Genomic DNA, 16,954 nt, shown 5'->3' on the forward strand with positions numbered 1-16,954 from the left:
CCCCCCCCACCAAACCATGAGCAATGACCCCCCACACACAAGGATACAACCCCACACCCCCCAAGTGAGGAAACTATGCTATAGGGTATCTGGGCCCCTGGCCCCCCCTCCTTCAGCCCCCCCAAGCCTCCTTGCAGCACCACGTCTCTTCTAGGACCCCCACCCATCATCCCCCTAACCGCCTGGACGTCCCTTCTTACCCGCCCTGCACACCAACTCTTCAAACCCCCTCCACCCTCATTTCATGGGCAGTGCCACCCTGGCACTCGAGCACCCTTGCACTGCACTCTGTCACTCGGGCACCCAGGCAGTGCTCCTGCTGGCTTGGCAGTGCCATCTGGACAGTGGCTTGGTGTCCACATTCCAGGAAGAGGGCCAGGAGCCACCCTGCACTTACTCTGACCATCCAAGGGTCTCCGATGGCCCGGGAGCCGCACCCGTGTTCTGTTCCACCTGGTCCACGTTTGTGTGGACCAGCACTGATCGGCGCCCGGCTTCAGCCTCCCTGGGGAGGTTGGTGAATCAAGGAAGGTCGGTGGATCTTGCGCAGGTAGGTGATAAGTAGGTTTACGACCTACTTCCGCAATCGTCATTCGGTCCTGCCCATTTGGGGCGGAATTCCGATTCCAATGTTTCGAGGGACTCCGGTGAATCTCGCTAGGTGCGGAGGCTGTCGGAAGGCTCACTGCAAGCCTCTTCCGGCATTCTCCCGCCGCGTTGTGCTCCCGCTTGAGTGCAACATGGCTGGAGAATCGCGCCCGTTGCATCTCTGACCTGCACACTTCAAGGTTGCCACAGGCTCAGCCCAGAGGAATGGGATCCTAGTTTATTCCACAATCTCAAATCTGGCTTTCTCCTCACATGTAATCTGTTACAAAAAGATCCATCCTTGCATTTAATGTTTCTTCTGCTGTAAAATCTCTCTTCAGAATTTTTATAATCATGTAATTTGTTCAGTGGTCTCCTTGTGGCCTCTCCTCTTCCATAAGGCGGAATTCATCCACACCTCTATCACTGCTGTCCTTGCCAAGCTTCATACCTTAGTGGCATTGATTTCTTTGCTCTCAGATCTCTCCCCTAGTATCACACAATTCTGCCTTAACAATGCAATCCATCTGTACATATCTGAATGCACCCCCACATGTCACATGCCTGCCATGTCTTCACCCCTCCTCACTGGCAACTACAATCTGAAACTTCCTTCTTAGCAAACACAACTTGTTATGTTCCTCCCTGTTCAAAGGCTACCCTGTGGTCCTTCATTTTGTCCACACACTTGTCACATCTCCCCCCTTTTCTCTTTCCCTCCGTACTCCTTGCCCTTGGCCAACAGCTCAGTGTAGGACTTTGATATGTTTTTACAGGCAATTTTCTATAACGGTGCATTCATTTGTTGTTCCTGTGTACCAATACTGAACTGTCAGGATTTATTGGTATGATTTTAAGTGACTAACATTTTTGCTGAAATGATTTGGTTGAAAGCAGCTTCTTGTGACACATTCAGACATTCTTCTGTATCAGGGCACTATATAAATGCAAATAATTGCCTTTTGTTATGTTAAGATATCCTGCTGCCAATGTTACTTATCACTGTTGTAACATAATGTGTATTAATTTGACGACATATGTGCAACTAACAAATTCTTTTATCTCATTTGATACTCTTTTTGCTGTGTTTAATATTTCAATGCTAGGCACGAAAGCTGCTAGATCTCACAAAAGCTAAGGGGGATGATACAGCTCAAATCCTGTTAGACTACATTGAATCTGAACCTAGACCCATCAGACCGGCCCTCGGTAAGAAATGCCCCAAGCTTCTTAAAATTGATTGTGTCACTGCAGCATTTGTACTGTAACAATGTTGAGGAGAGATTCTTGCTTAGTGAGCTAGTGTAATTGAACCTCACTTGCTTTCAAATTCAGGGAATGTAGAGAACAGTGAATATGGGCGAAATTCTCCGACCCCACGCAGGGTCGGAGAATCGCCCGGGGCCACCGAAAATCCCGCCCCCGCCGTGGCAGAAATTCTCTACCACCCGGGAATTGGCGGGGGCAGGAATCACCCCATGCCGATCAGCGAACCCCCTGCGGCGATTCTCCGGCCCGTGATGGGCCGAAGTCCCGCTGCTGGGAGGCCTCTCCCACCGCCGAGGTTTGAACCACCTCTGGTGGCGGCAGGATCGGCGGCGCGAGCGGGCCTGGGGGGGGGCACGGGGCGATCGGACACCAAGGGGTGCCCCCACGGCGGCCAGGCCCGCAATCGGGGCCCACCGTGGGGGCACTCTTTTTCTTCCGCCACTGCCTCCACCATGGCGGAGGCGGAAGAGAATCCCCCAGCGCGCATGCGCCGGTGGTGACGTCAGCGGCAGCTGCCGCTGACGTCACCACCGGCGCATGCGCGAACCGGCGAAGGCCTTTCGGCCAGCCCCGGCGGCGAGCAGCGGGCGTCAAAGGCCGCTGGTGCCGTTTTGGCGCCAGTCGGCGTGGTGCCAACCGCTCCGGCGCGGGCCTAGCCCCCAAAGGTGCGGAGAATTCCGCATCTTTGGGGAGGCCCAACGCCGGAGTGGTTGGCGCCACTTCCCTACGCCGGGACCCCCGCCCCGCCGGGTAGGGGAAAATCCCGTCCTAAATAGTCCAACTCGGGAAGGGGCCATATTGGACCTGGTATTGGGGAATGATCCCGGCCAGGTGGTTGATGTTTCAGTCGGTGATTACCTTGGGAATAGCGATCACAATTCCGTAAGTTTTAGAATACTCATGGACAAGGACAAGAGTGGTCCGAAAGGAAGAGTGCTAAATTGGGGAAAGGCAGAGTATAACAAAATTCGGCAGGAAGCTTTGGAGGAATATCGGGAAAGTAGGACGAATCTCAAACGCGCAATAAAAAGGGCTAAAAGGGGTCATGAAATATCTTTGGCTAATACGGTTAAGGAAAATCCCAAAGCCTTTTATTCATATGTAAGGAGCAAGAGGGTAACTAGGGAAAGGATTGGCCCACTCAAAGACAAGAGAGGGAATTTATGCGTGGACTCGGAGGAAATGGGTGAGATTCTTAATGAGTACTTTGCATCGGTATTCACAAAGGACAGGGACAAGACGGATGTTGAGGCTAGGGATGGATGTTTAAATACTCTAGGTCAAGTTGTCATATGGAAAGGGGAAGTTTTGGGTATTCTAAAAGACATTAAGGTGGACAAGTCCCCAGGACCGGATGGGATCTATCCCAGGTTACTGAGGGAAGCGAGGGTCGAAATAGCTGGGGCCTTAACAGATATCTTTGCAGCATCCTTGAGCACGGGTGAGGTCCCGGAGGACTGGAGAATTGCTAATGTTGTCCCTTTGTTTAAGAAGGGTAGCAGGGAAAATCCAGGGAATTACAGACCTGTGAGCTTGACGTCAGTGGTAGGCAAACTGTTGGAGAAGATACTGAGGGATAGGATCTATTCGCATCTGGAAGAAAATAGACTTATCAGTGATAGGCAGCATGGTTTTGTGCAAGGAAGGTCATGTCTTACAAACCTAATAGAATTCTTTGAGGAAGTGACAAAGTTAATTGATGTGGGAAGGGCTGTAGATGTCATATACATGGACTTTAGTAAGGCGTTTGATAAGGTTTCCCATGGCAGGTTGATGGCAAAAGTGAAGTCGTATGGGGTTCAGGGTGTACTAGCTAGATGGATAAAGAGCTGGCTGGGAAACAGGAGGCAGAGAGTAGTGATGGAAGGGAGTGTCTCAAAATGGAGAAGGGTGACTGGTGGTGTTCCATAGGGATCCGTGCTCGGACCACTGTTGTTTGTGATCTACATAAATGACCTGGAGGAAGGTATAGGTGGTCTGATTAGCAAGTTTGCAGATGATACTAAGATTGGTGGAGTTGCAGATAGCGAGGAGGACTGTCAGAGAATACAACAAAATATAGATAGATTGGAGAGTTGGGCAGAGAAATGGCAGATGGAGTTCAATCCAGGCAAATGCGAGGTGATGCATTTTGGAAGATCAAATTCAAGAGCGGACTATATGGTCAATGGAAGGGTCCTGGGGAAAATTGATGTGCAGAGAGATCTGGGAGTTCAGGTCCATTGTACCCTGAAGGTGGCAATGCAGGTTGATAGAGTGGTCAAGAAGGCATACAGCATGCTTGCCTTCATCGGACGGGGTATTGAGTACAAGAGTAGGCAGGTCATGTTATAGTTGTATAGGACTTTGGTTAGGCCACATTTGGAATACTGTGTGCAGTTCTGGTCACCACATTACCAGAAGGATGTGGATGCTTTGGAGAGGGTGCAGAGGAGGTTCACCAGGATGTTGCCTGGTATGGAGGGTGCTAGCTATGAAGAAAGGTTGAGTAGATTAGGATTGTTTTCGTTGGAAAAATGGAGGTTATGGGGGGACCTGATTGAGGTATACAAAATTATGAGAGGTATGGACAGGGTGGATAGCAACAAGCTTTTTCCAAGTGTGGGGGTGTCAGTTACAAGGGGTCACAATTTCAAGGTGAGAGGGGGAAAGCTTAAGGGAGATGTGCGTGGAAAGTTTTTTACGCAGAGAGTGGTGGGTGCCTGGAACGCTTTACCAGCGGAGGTGGTAGAGGCGGGCACAATAGCATAATTTAAGAGGCATCTAGACAGATATATGAACGGGCGGCAACAGAGGGAAGTAGACCTTGGAAAATAGGAGACAGGTTTAGATAAAGGATCTGGATCGACGCAGGCTGGGAGGGCCGAAGGGCCTGTTCCTGTGCTGTAATTTTCTTTGTTCCTTTCTTTGTTTGTTCTATGTACTTTTAGGGAGGGATGGTAGCATAGTGGGTAACACTGTTGCTTCATTACGCCCGGGTCCCAGGTTCAATTCCCGACTTGAGTCGCTGTCTGTGCAGGGTCTGCACGTTCTCCCCATGTCTGCGTGGGTTTCTTCCAGGTGCTCCGTTTTCCTCCCACAAGTACCAAAAGATGTGCTGTTAGGTAATTTAGACATTCTGAATTCTCCCTCAGTGCACCCAAACAGGTGCCATGGTGTGGCGACTAGGAGCTTTTCACGGTAACTTCCTTGCAGTGTTAATGTAAGCCTACCTGTGACACTAATAAAGATTATTATTATTATAAATTGCATGTAGGACTCTGCAAACTGGGGTGAGCAACTGTTAATACCATTTCTAATATGTGACTGTGACAAAGAGAAACTTTCCTCCATTGACCCTCTCGACCTGTCTGCAGCCTTTCATGCATTTCACTAACCCTTCCCCAACACCTCTCCATCCGGACAGGACTGCTGTCACCTGCCTCCATTCCTATTTATCCAGTCATACCCAGAGTATCACTGGTAATGGGTTTCACTACCTTCCTACACTGTTGCCTCTGGTATCACACAAGGACTTTGGTTGCACATTTGGCCGAGGGATGAGTTTCTAACCACATATTTGCACATCACTAAGACCGCCGTTTCCACCGAATTCATAGAATCTATACAGTGCATAAAGAGGCCATTTGGCCCATTGAGTCTGCAACAAGCCTTTGAAAGAGCATTCTATCTAGGCACACTCCCTCGCACCATCCCCATAACCTCACACATTAATCATGGCCAATCCACCTACCCTGCACATCTTTTTGGATATGGGAAGAAACTGGAGCACCCAGAGGAAACCCACCCAAACACTGGGAGAATGTGTAAACTCCACATAGACAGTCACCCAAGCCTGGAATCAAAACTGGGTCCCTGGCTCTGTGAGACAACAGTCCACCTTGCAGATCACAACTAAGTCACTAAGTAAGATCACCTGACTTTCCCCGGCTCAGCTCATCTACTGCAAAAATCCTCATTTGTGCCTTTGTTAACTCTAGACATGACTTTTCCATCGCTCTCCTGGATGAATTACTGGATTCTACCCTCCATAAACTTACATCATCCAAAGCTCTGATGCCTTAAACTCTGTTTCTTAAACTCGCACCAAATCTTGTTTTGCCCTTCACCTCTGTACTCGATGATCTACACTGCCTCCCTGTCAATCAAAGTCTTGATCTTAAAATTCTTATTCTTATTTTCAAATCCCTCCATGACTTTAACCCTTCCTATGACTGTAATCTCCTCCAGCACCACAAACCTCCCAAGATACCTGAGGGTGGATTCTCTATTGTCTAACGCCATGATTGGGATTCCTAATCGGACAGAGATTGGAGCGTCCTCGAAAAAAATGTTGCAGTGCTCTGATCTCCCACTAGCAGTCTCAGCACGCACCGGCGAGACGATGCAAATCGTTGATTTGGATCCATTTCAATATAATTTACGGGTGAAAGTCTGATTCACGCCCCCTCCCCCCCCCCCCAGGTATGGGAATAGTGGGTGACCCGACACCCTGCTCATCAGTCACACTCCCTACCATCAGAGACCACCGTCAGTCACCCCTGCCTGAAAGCTGAAGAGCAGTCCAGGCAGTATACTGAAAGATCACTGAATTTTCACTTACACATCCCTAACATCAGCTGCCTCCAGACAAAAGTAATTAAAACAGCAGCTGTTACAAGTGTCAGTTGCTTCCTCAAAGCCAAGTACACTCAAAAGGGCTTCAAATCCCTTGACAGCCTTTTAAATGCAACACTCCAATTCAATTTCACACAGCAATACATTTCACTAGCCAGTGATTGACAGTTTTATTAGTCCAGAGACAGGTGCTTGGTGGATTGTTTATCTATTTTTCCCTTCACGCTTGAATGCATCTCTAGTACCTGCTTTGAAGCTAACCACAATGTTTATAAACACTCTAGTATGATTGACAGCTCCTCGCCACAGCAAAAGGAGTTGAGTGCTTTCTGCTGTGAATAAGAGTAAGTGAAACCACTTAGCTCCTTGTCAGCGGTGGGAAGGGTGGGTTGATGGAGTGGTTGGAGGCAGGATTTGCATTGTGTGGGGCTCTGTCTCCGGACCTCAGGTACGGGCTGCCCGCTCAAAATGGCGGTCCGATACCAAGATTCCTACAGAATCTGGTGAGCTTACCCCCATGCAGAAATTAGTATGGTAACGGGGAGAGACAGGGATCTGGGCGCTGCTCCTAGCACCAGTGGATACCAATCCTGATTCTCAGCTGGTGGGAGTACTTAGGCTCCAGAAGGGAAAACCCAGGCCCTGTGCTCACCTCATCCTGGCATCTTGAGCATCCTCCATTTTAATTGCTCCACTGTTGGGGGCCATGCGTTCTGTTTCCTGGGCCCCAATATCTGGAATTCCTACCCTACACCTCTCTGCCACTCTAATTCACTTTCCACCTTTTAAGACACTCCTTAAAACCTACCACTTTGATCAAGGTTTTGGTCATTTGACATGATGGGCTGGATTCTCCATCAGCGGGATCCTCCGTTTTGCCGGCAGTGCACTCACACCGCAGATTTTCCGACGGCGTGGGGGTGCCCACAATGTGAAACTCCATTGGCCGGCTGCCAGAACGGAGGATCCCACTACCTATAGGGGTGGGCCTCACAAGAAAATGGGTGCAGTGGGACGGAGAATTCCACCTGGTACCTCCTTATGCAGCTCATTATCATATTTTGTTTTAAAATGATCCTGTGAAGTATCTTGTTACTTTTTTGACACTAAAATTTTGATATAAATATGAGTTGCTAATGTTATTGAAAACCCAGAATGTCCTACAAGCTCTTTAATAACATACAAATCACAAATGTGGCTAAGCAGCTCACCCAGGGAGTTTGGTTTTGCACCTGTTGTAGGCTTACAGCAGATATGAAGTACAAAATGGCTGAAATTGGCTCCCTGTGGTCTTGTACCCAAAGTAGATCTTTGAACTAATGCTAATTCATCTGTAGTTAGACAATGCATTCTGCATCATTGTAAGGAAAATACACATTGTGAAGATGCAAGATGGACAATTGAATTGTTCTAGCGGAAACATTTATATTTAAAGTTAACTTATCGCTTGACGTGTTGCACACCCCAAAAATTCAGATATGCCACATTGTTATAATGTTTAGCTACTGGCCTGGGCTGTCCTTTAATGTTACTGCTTGGATACTTTGTCAAGAACTGGTACTGAAATGATTGACACTTGATCTCTGTGCAGGTTATTCATGAAGGCTCCTGCCTTCTCAACCTTGTCCCTTGTGTGAGGTGTGATCCTCAGGTTAAACCACCACCAAACAGTCAGGTCTCCCCCTCAAAGGGGAAAGCAACCTATGGTCATCTGGGGCAATGGCAACTTTACTGTACCTTTACACCAGTATCATCCCATTCTGTCATGGTGTGAATCTACAAATGTGGTGGGATTTTCAGGACTGAGCATTCCCCGCACATTGTGTGCTCGGCCTACAGCCATTAATTGGCCATCAAGCTGTTAATTGGCTCAGGGCAAGACTTCTGCCCACATCTGGGAGTAGCCTAGCAGCACCACCATGAACTGTGGCCATTGCTGGTACTGCAACCAGCCCCCAGTGGCGATCAACAACAGACTGGATGCAAAGGTAAGTGGGGAGAATTGTTGCTGGAGCGAGGCTGGCTGGCTGGGGTAAAGGGAGTTGGGAGCCTGGGTCGACAGAGCAGAGAGAGAGAGAAAACATGGGGTGGGAAACCTTGGTAAGTGGTACGACCTGCGATGGGCACAGGGGGCTTGTAAAGGAGGTATCCCCACCTTGCCCAGCCATTTGTCCGAGCAGTGGAAACTGTCAGGCTGTAAATGGTGTGGACCTCTACTGCTGCAGGTTAAATCCCAGCGGTGGTGAAAGCAGACCCTTAGTTGGCCCATGGGCGAGTGTGCCTCCCAATGTCTCCCCCACTGGTGCAGCAGAGGTAGATAATTAGGTGCTCGGAATGGTGCCCATGGCATGGAACCCTATTTTATGGCCCCTTCCAACTGCCAACCTAGTGGCCTTAAAATCTCTAATTTTGCCAACATTGCTGCATGTTCTGTATCAATTTGTTTGGAATGCTGATCACATGAGTCTCAGATTAAGGGATTGGCTATTTGGTACTGAAGTGAGAAGAAACTTTTTCACTGAAAAGTTTGTGAATCTCAGGACTTCTCAGACCACAGAGCGTTGTGATGCTCAGTCATTGACTATATTCAAGGCTGAGATCATCAGGTGTTTGGATACCGAGAGATGTGGCTGTTACTGAGGCACCCCTTACAGAGGGAGATTAAAAATAATCAGGCCCCGGTAATTGGAGAAGTAACCCCTCTAACAATGGCATTGAGGCCACAGGGCAGTTATTGCCATTGGAGATCCTTCCTTGGGGCTTGGAGCATCCAGATGCAAAGCTGTCCTTCCCCTCACTCCTGCTCCCACGATACCGCTGGAAGGCCACCTCCGTGCAGGTGGAAAACTCACTCTGCAAGCGGGTGGGATTGGTGGGGAGAGCCACCACTGACGTAATGCTGAATGTCAGCAGGCAGCTGAGCTGATGGTATTTCTTCCACTAGTAAAATGACTCACGTCAGGACTCCCAGTACTTTATTGAACCCACTTGCCCATGGGACCCTCTAGTCTGCCACCTTTGAACTGATAAAATCTTGACCTAGTTCCCTGAGATGAAAACAGAAAATGCTAGGAATACTCAGCAGGTCAGGCAGCAAGTGTGGAGAGACAAACAGAGTTAACGCTTCTAGTCATTTTTGACCCTTCATTTGAACAAAGCAAAAGTAGAAATTTAAAGGGGTTTGTTCAAGTGAAAGATGGGGAGGGAAATGAGGAGCAAAGGGACAGTCTATGATAATGTGGAGGGAAGGAGAGCTCACATGACAAAAGGTTTCATGATATGAAAACCAAGGGTCTACTGGGTAAAGAACCAAAAGATGCATCTAGATGAGGTGTGAATGGCTGCATAGTAGCTGTCCAAATGCAAAGTGAAGGAATAAAAAATAAATGAGAAGAAAATAGAACCTGCAAAAAAAAATTTTTTTAATGGAAGCAGAGGTTATGATCTAAAATTGTTGAATTCAGTGTTGAGACCAGAAGGCTGTAAATTGCTGAGAGAAAAGATGAGGCACTGTCCTTTGAGCTTGCATTGAGCTTCATTGGAACTCTAAACGTCCTGTCCTTGGCCTGCTGTGGATTGGGAGCAAGACTGAGAATTGACATGACATAAGCGACAGGAAGTTCAGGGTCTTACTTGCAGACTGAACAAAGGTGTTCCGTAAAGCAGTTACCGTGTGTAAATCTAGGCATCTTAAAGTAGAGTCTGAGAAATGATTTTACGGTGACGTAAGATAGTCAAGAAATGGAACAGATTACCGAATACTCCTTAAAAACAAAAGGAAAAAAACTGTCCAAAAGTTAGAAATCTCAGGTTATTTCTTTTCAGTATAATTCCCAAGATGATTTCAGAAAACTGTTAGGAATTACTTGCGAAAGTGATGAAGGAAAACTTATCTGTGGCTGATGCTGACTGCATGTTGCTAAGACAGTGCACCAATAGCAGTACAAAGATTGCAGTAAAATCTGTACCTTTTATGCATTTTGCTCACTTTTAGGTAACGTCTGCTTGAAGTATCAGGAAAAGTTGAGTTCCACATTGGCTGCTCAGTCTCGATTTCTAACAAACTATGCAGGAACTGAAAATATGTGCCTGGAGGATATTTATGTGGATTGTGTCTTGGAAATATCAAATACTGCTGCTGAAACTGGCTGCTTGTCTTTCCTTATCGGACTGGAAGACATCTTTGGACCAGATGGAGTATCAAATAAAGATGCAGATACTGTTTTAATCACCGGGGAAGCAGGAAGTGGGAAAAGCACTTCACTGCAGCAAATGCAACAACTGTGGGCAACGAAACGAGCATTCCAGAGCTTCACCTTTATATTTGCTTTCAGCTGCAGGAGGTTAAACTTCATTGATCAACCCATTTCGTTTAAAATGTTATTGTTTGAACATTGCTGCTGGCCTGACGATCAGCAAGATGACGTGCTCCAATACATCCTGGACCACCCTGAGGAGATCATGTTCATGCTCGATGGGTTTGATGAATTTAAACTCCAATTTACTGATGAAGAAAAGCACTGCTCTCCCACCAAACCCACCACGGCATTGAATCTGATCTTTAATCTGCTCCAAGGAAACTTGATGAAGAACACAAAAAAGGTTATGACCAGCCGCCCTGCTGCAGTGACTGTGAGTTTAAGGAAATATCTGCAGAAGGAGGTCACTTTAAAAGGATTCTCACGGGAGGGAATTAAAATGTTCATAAAGAAATGCCACAGCAGCACTTCAAGTGCGGAAAATATTTTAGATTTTGTTGAGGCAAATTCGGCTCTTCATGGACTTTGCCATGTGCCTTTCTTCTGTTGGATAGTGTCAAAGTGCCATGAGCAGTTACTGCAGAATGGCAGTGATTTCACTCACACTATGACTGATGTTTATCTGCTGATTCTGGAGCATTTTTTATTGCATTTCACACACAGCAGTCAAGGAATTAATGAAGTTCTACTGAGCCGTTTTGCGACAATCCTCCACCTCAGCAAATTAGCACTGGATGGTTTATCCTCTTGCTGTTACATGTTCTCAGCTGCACAGCTACGAGAGGCTGAGGTATCTGAAGAGGACATTTCTTTAGGCTTCCTCGTCCATAGTCATAGTCTCTCACATGCATGTTGTGTCGGTAATAATAGAAACTATGAGTTTATTCACATCACTGTCCAGTGTTTCTTTGCGGCACTGTACATCACTTTAAATGATAGGATAGGACAATCTACTCTTTGCTCATTATTCAAACACAAACAGGGGAAAACATCCCAATGCTTTAAGGGTTGGCCATTTTATTGCCACCAGTCAGATGACCCACAAGACGGGAGAAGTGAAGCTATCTTACAGGAGGCAGAGAGATCAAATCTCCAAATAACAGCGAGCTTTGTTTCTGGGCTTTTGTCCTGTAGGCACAGGAACCTGATGGGGAAGACTTCTCTCGTCCGGAGGCGATCCAAGAAGTACAAACTGGTTAAAAAATGTTTAGTAAAGAGCATACTGAAACATTTCCTATCTATACCTCCAGCTTTTGGGGGCGAGAAGAAAAGTATGCATGCTTTGCCAGAATTTGTATGGTGGATTAAATGCATTTATGAAATGCAGGACAGTGATTTGGCCAAACAAGCTGTTCGTAGACTGGAGGTGGATCACTTGAAGTTGACCTACTGTGGAATCGGGCCAGTTGAGTGCACTGCTCTTGCTTACGTCCTCAAACACTTGAAAAATCCCGTGGGTTTACAGCTGGATTACAATTCGGTCGGTGATTTGGGAATTGAACAGCTCATTCCCTGCTTGGACATTTGCCAATCTATTTAGTAAGTGTTTTTAACTGGAATTTACAGTCACCAGCATTAGCAGTTGAATGTTTTTTTAAAAATAAATTTAGAGTACCCAATTATTTTTTCCAATTAAGGGGCAATTTAGCGTGGCCAATCCGCCTACCCTGCACATCTTTTGGGTTGTGGGGGCGAAACCCACGCAGACACGGGGAGAATGTGCAAACTCCTCACGGACAGTGACCCAGGGCCGGGATTCGAACCCGGGTCCTCAGCGCCGTAGGCAGCAATGCTAGCCACTGTGCCACCGTGCTGCCCAGCAGTTGAATGTTTAACGTGTTTGCATTGCATCCTTTATCTGCTTTTTTGGTAAAGAAAGTAATTGATAATTCCTGAACTCCAACTAACTACATTGATCATTTGCTGCCAATTACTGTTATCCGTAAAAAGGTAATGAAGATATTTGAAGAAAAGTTTTGGTTCAGTAGTCATAGATTTGTTATTAAAATGGAAGACAGGAATATTTTAAGACCATGAATCCATTTTTCCTCTAATATTGGAAATGAATCATTTCTAGATATTGATTTGGGAACACATCAGAGATGGATGGTTGGGAAAAAGAATAGAATTTAATTTGACAAATGCGTTGTGACAACGAAAAGGCTTTAATAAATGGACTTGATTATAACAAGCACTTAATTTAGTGAGGTTTTGTGGTAGCTTTTGATTTTTTAGCCCTGTTGAATCTGATGAGAAATAGTCGCTTGAAGGTTGGGTTAGGTGGAGTTATGGGAATAGGGTGGATGGGAGGGGATAGGGTGGAGATGTGGGCTGAGGTAGGGTGCTCTTTCTGAGGGTTGGTGCAGACCTCGATGGGAAGAATAGTTTCCTTCTGCACCGTAAATTCTATAATTCTATGATTATATGAAGTACAGAACTTGAATATTGCAGAAAACATGTAATTGAAGCTTTTCATGTTGCACTTAACAGGACAAATGCAAAAATGCCAAATTTCAACCAATCACGACAATTTATACCACAGGAGAAAAGGGTGCTAATTGGCTGGCTAGGTGACTCCGATTGGCTGAAGCATTACCATGGGGAAAGCAATGGGGAACAAATAGGCTCTCCAAGGTCCTGGGTAATTCAAAAAAGATACAATGTTTGAATATATTCCTTTTGCTTGCTGCGAATCAGGTTCTCTATATGACTGTATGTTGCTTCTAACGAGCATAAATAAGACGTGCCACAAGCTCAACTTTTTATCTTAATTTGGTTGTTAATGCAGTTATTAACACATTCAGGATTGTTCAGCAAGTGCTGCCCAATCGTGGAATCACACCTGACAGTCGATGTTTTGTTTTGGACTTTGTAATTGTTGGTTAGTTGAGTATGGTCTGTGGCCTAGTGGTTAGCACAACCGCCTCACGGCGCTGAGGTCCCAGGTTCGATCCCGGCTCTGGGTCACTGTCCGTGTGGAGTTTGCACATTCTCCCCGTGTCTGCGTGGGCTTCTCCCCCACAACCCAAAAATGTGCAGAGTAGGTGGATTGGCCACGCTAAATTGCCCCTTAATTGGAAAAAATAATTGGCTAATCTAAATTTAAAAAAAAAAGTTGAGTATGGTCTGTACTCTACCTATTACGAACTATCGAATGCACATGGTGTTTGATTCAATCAACCAGTCACTGGGATGTGAGGCTTTAGTACCTGCATCACTGAAATTCACACAATCAGAGTTGACTTGTCAACCAAATAAGCACCTTTTTCCCCAATTGTGATAATTTGAAATTTGGCATTCTTGACACAGGATCATAAGATTACAGAGTTGAAGGCATGGCTTAAAGATAGGTGTAGGAGAAATGGGTTTTGATTCATGGAGGACTAGCACCCATGGCAGAAAGTGTGAGTTGTACTGTTGGGATGATCTTCATCTGAAATGTCCTGGGACGAATGTTCTGGTGCATATAACTGTATAACTAAGGCGTTTGAGAGAGCTTCAGACTAAATAGTGAGGGTGAGGGACCACCTGCGGAGAGATGTGGAAAAAGAAAGGGAAAGACACAGAGCAAGGTAGTGACATGTGTAAAGATAGCCAGACTGTGACAGGAAGGGACAGAGCCTATAAGTGTAAGAGTTGTTATGATATAGCAGATGGTAATTGCTGGACTGACCAAATCCCAGAGCTATCAAAATAATTTTCAATTTGAATTTTATTATGAGAAGATATATCTGTTGAAGTCCGGAATCACAAATTCCAATAACACTTTTGGAGATTTTAAATAGTAAATTTATTAACAAAAGAAAATAAAACTTAAACACACAAGATAACATTTACACAGTTAAAAATTAGTCTTGCAGAACATTTCCCCAAAAAATTCTTACTTGGTTAAACTCTCAAATAAACAACCCTGTTGTGTTCTGTGTTCTTGTCTAGCAATGAATCTACAGAACTGCTGGTGACTGAGCCTGAACTAGGATTTATTAATGTGCACATGGTAGAGTAACGATCGGATACAGACCAAGTTATCATGGAGTACATAAGACTCTTCTGGAACTACACTTATGCACGACTATCCTCATGTATGCCTTACAATCTTCTGGCGGTGGCCGGATGGCACCTAACATATCTGACGCCACCTGCTGGCGGGAGGTCACACTGCTGAGTGCGTGCAATATTATTTACAAGCATATAACCACATAATCCTTGCAGACATTTAATGTATAACAATCCAGTAAACTTATCATAAGGCACAACCGACTTGCTATAGGGGAGTTATTTCACAGGGCCTCTCTCTCACTACAAGATGGCAATCTAAGGCTTTGAATAAAATGCTGCTTTCTGGAACAAACAGACACTTCTCTGGGGTGGCTGAAAACTACTTCACTTTGCCCTTTTTCCCAGTTCTATCACATTGCAGGATCTTACATGGCTACGCCCCCAACACAGTTCCCAACCTTTTCCCAAATATGTTTTTTTTCTCTTTCATCTTTAATAACTATTGTTTGCAACATCTCTCTGAATTTAAGTGTCATGAAAGTATAAAAATATTTCACTCTGGGGTTAAATGAAACTTAATAACCTTTCCAAAGTTTATTTATGACTTTTCCTCAACTTGTAAAACTTTTCAGTTCCCTTTTAACTTTACCAGCTAAAAATCAAAATCCTCACATGTCTCTTATTGCAAATTTCTACCCATGTTGTGTTTATTTGTCGAACATCCAAGTTGGTCATATTTACTTCAAACACCCGCTTTGCACACCTAGACCCTTTGATAGTTGCAATTCTATAGACACTTTTGTCCCCAGCTTAATTAAATTAGTCACACACACAGCATTTCCACAGATTAACACAAAATCTTCAAAAATAAGAACATTTTGATCGCGATACACTAGTACATAAGACCAGAGTTTGCAAAAATGGTAAAAAGTTAGAATTAAAGGCTCTGAACCTGAATGTGCACAGTATTTGCAATAAAAGGGAAGAATTGATAGCACAAATAGAAATACATATCCATGAGCAGCACAGTAGCACAGTCGTTAACACAGTTGCTTCAAAGCTCCAGGGTCCCAGGTTCGATTCCCGGCTCGGGTCACTGTCTGTGCGAAATCGGCACGTTCTCCCCGTGTCTGCGTGGATTTCCTCCGGGTGCTCCGGTTTCCACCCACAGTCCAAATATGTGCAGGTTAGGTGGATTGGCCATGCTATATTGCCCTTAGTGTACAAAAAAAAGGTTGGGTGGGGTTACTGGGTTACGGGGATAGGATGGAGGTGTGGGCTTAGGTGGGGTGCTCTTTCCAAGGGACGGTGAAGACATGATGGGCCGAATGGCCTCCTGCACTGTAGATTCTATGATGAGCTGCTCATCATTTCAGAGATATGGTTGCAAGATGACCGAGGACCTCAATAATCAAGGATACATGTCATTTTGGGAGAATATGAAGCTGGGAAAGGTGGTGGAGTAGCTCTGTGAATTAAGGATCACATTGGTACAGTCATGAGATATGACCTTTTTTCAGAACATCAAGATATAGAATCATTTTTAGTAGAGATAAGAAATAGCAAAATGCTTGTGGTTGTAGATTATCGGCCCCCTAATAGTAGCTGCACTGTAGAATAGAATACAGGAAGAAATAATGGGGGTTTGTAAGAGGGAAGCAGCAATAATCATGAGTGATGTTAATCTTCATATAGATTGGATGAATTAGATTGGAGAAGGTAGCCGAGAAGGTGAGTTCATAGATGGTTTGCCGGGTAGGATTTTAGCAATATTTTTGAGTCCCAACCAGCAAACAGGCTTTGCACATTCGGTTTGAGGGTGTGAGAAATGTGGGTGTAATACTAGAGTCTTAAATTTATATAAAGGCAATTACGTGGATATGAGGACAAAGTTGTCTAAAATGAACCAGGAAAATAGGTTCAACAGTAGGGCAGTGGAGAAATACTGGAAGACATTTAAGGCAATATTCCATTACTTTCAAGGCAATATATATTTGCAGAAGAAAGAAAGGCTATATGAGAAGTTTGCACCATCAGTGGCTAACGCAGGAAATTATGGATAGTCTCAAATTGAGTTAGCAAGATTTTGTGAAATGGAAATCTTGCTTATTAGAATTCTTTGAGGATAAAGGGGAACCTGTAGATGTGATATCTTTGATTTTTTAAAGGCATTTAACAAGACAAAGGTTCCTGCACAAAACAAGAGCTATGATGTAGAAGGT

General features: G+C 45.2%; 1 protein-coding gene across 7 annotated transcripts in view; it reads left to right on the forward strand.

Moving 5' to 3' along the window:
* Positions 1-16,954, forward strand: part of nod2 (nucleotide-binding oligomerization domain containing 2) — a 58,496-nt gene that overhangs the window by 17,773 nt on the left and 23,769 nt on the right. For all 7 annotated transcript variants that reach the window (XM_038806703.1, XM_038806698.1, XM_038806699.1 and 4 more), the window contains 2 exons: positions 1,695-1,797; positions 10,469-12,272. In XM_038806703.1, coding sequence (XP_038662631.1) covers positions 1,695-1,797; positions 10,469-12,272 — 1,907 coding nt within the window. The remainder of the gene's footprint in view (positions 1-1,694; positions 1,798-10,468; positions 12,273-16,954) is intronic.

Source organism: Scyliorhinus canicula, chromosome 9, assembly GCF_902713615.1.
Source record: "Scyliorhinus canicula chromosome 9, sScyCan1.1, whole genome shotgun sequence".
In the NCBI taxonomy this organism is placed as follows: Eukaryota; Metazoa; Chordata; class Chondrichthyes; order Carcharhiniformes; family Scyliorhinidae; genus Scyliorhinus; species Scyliorhinus canicula.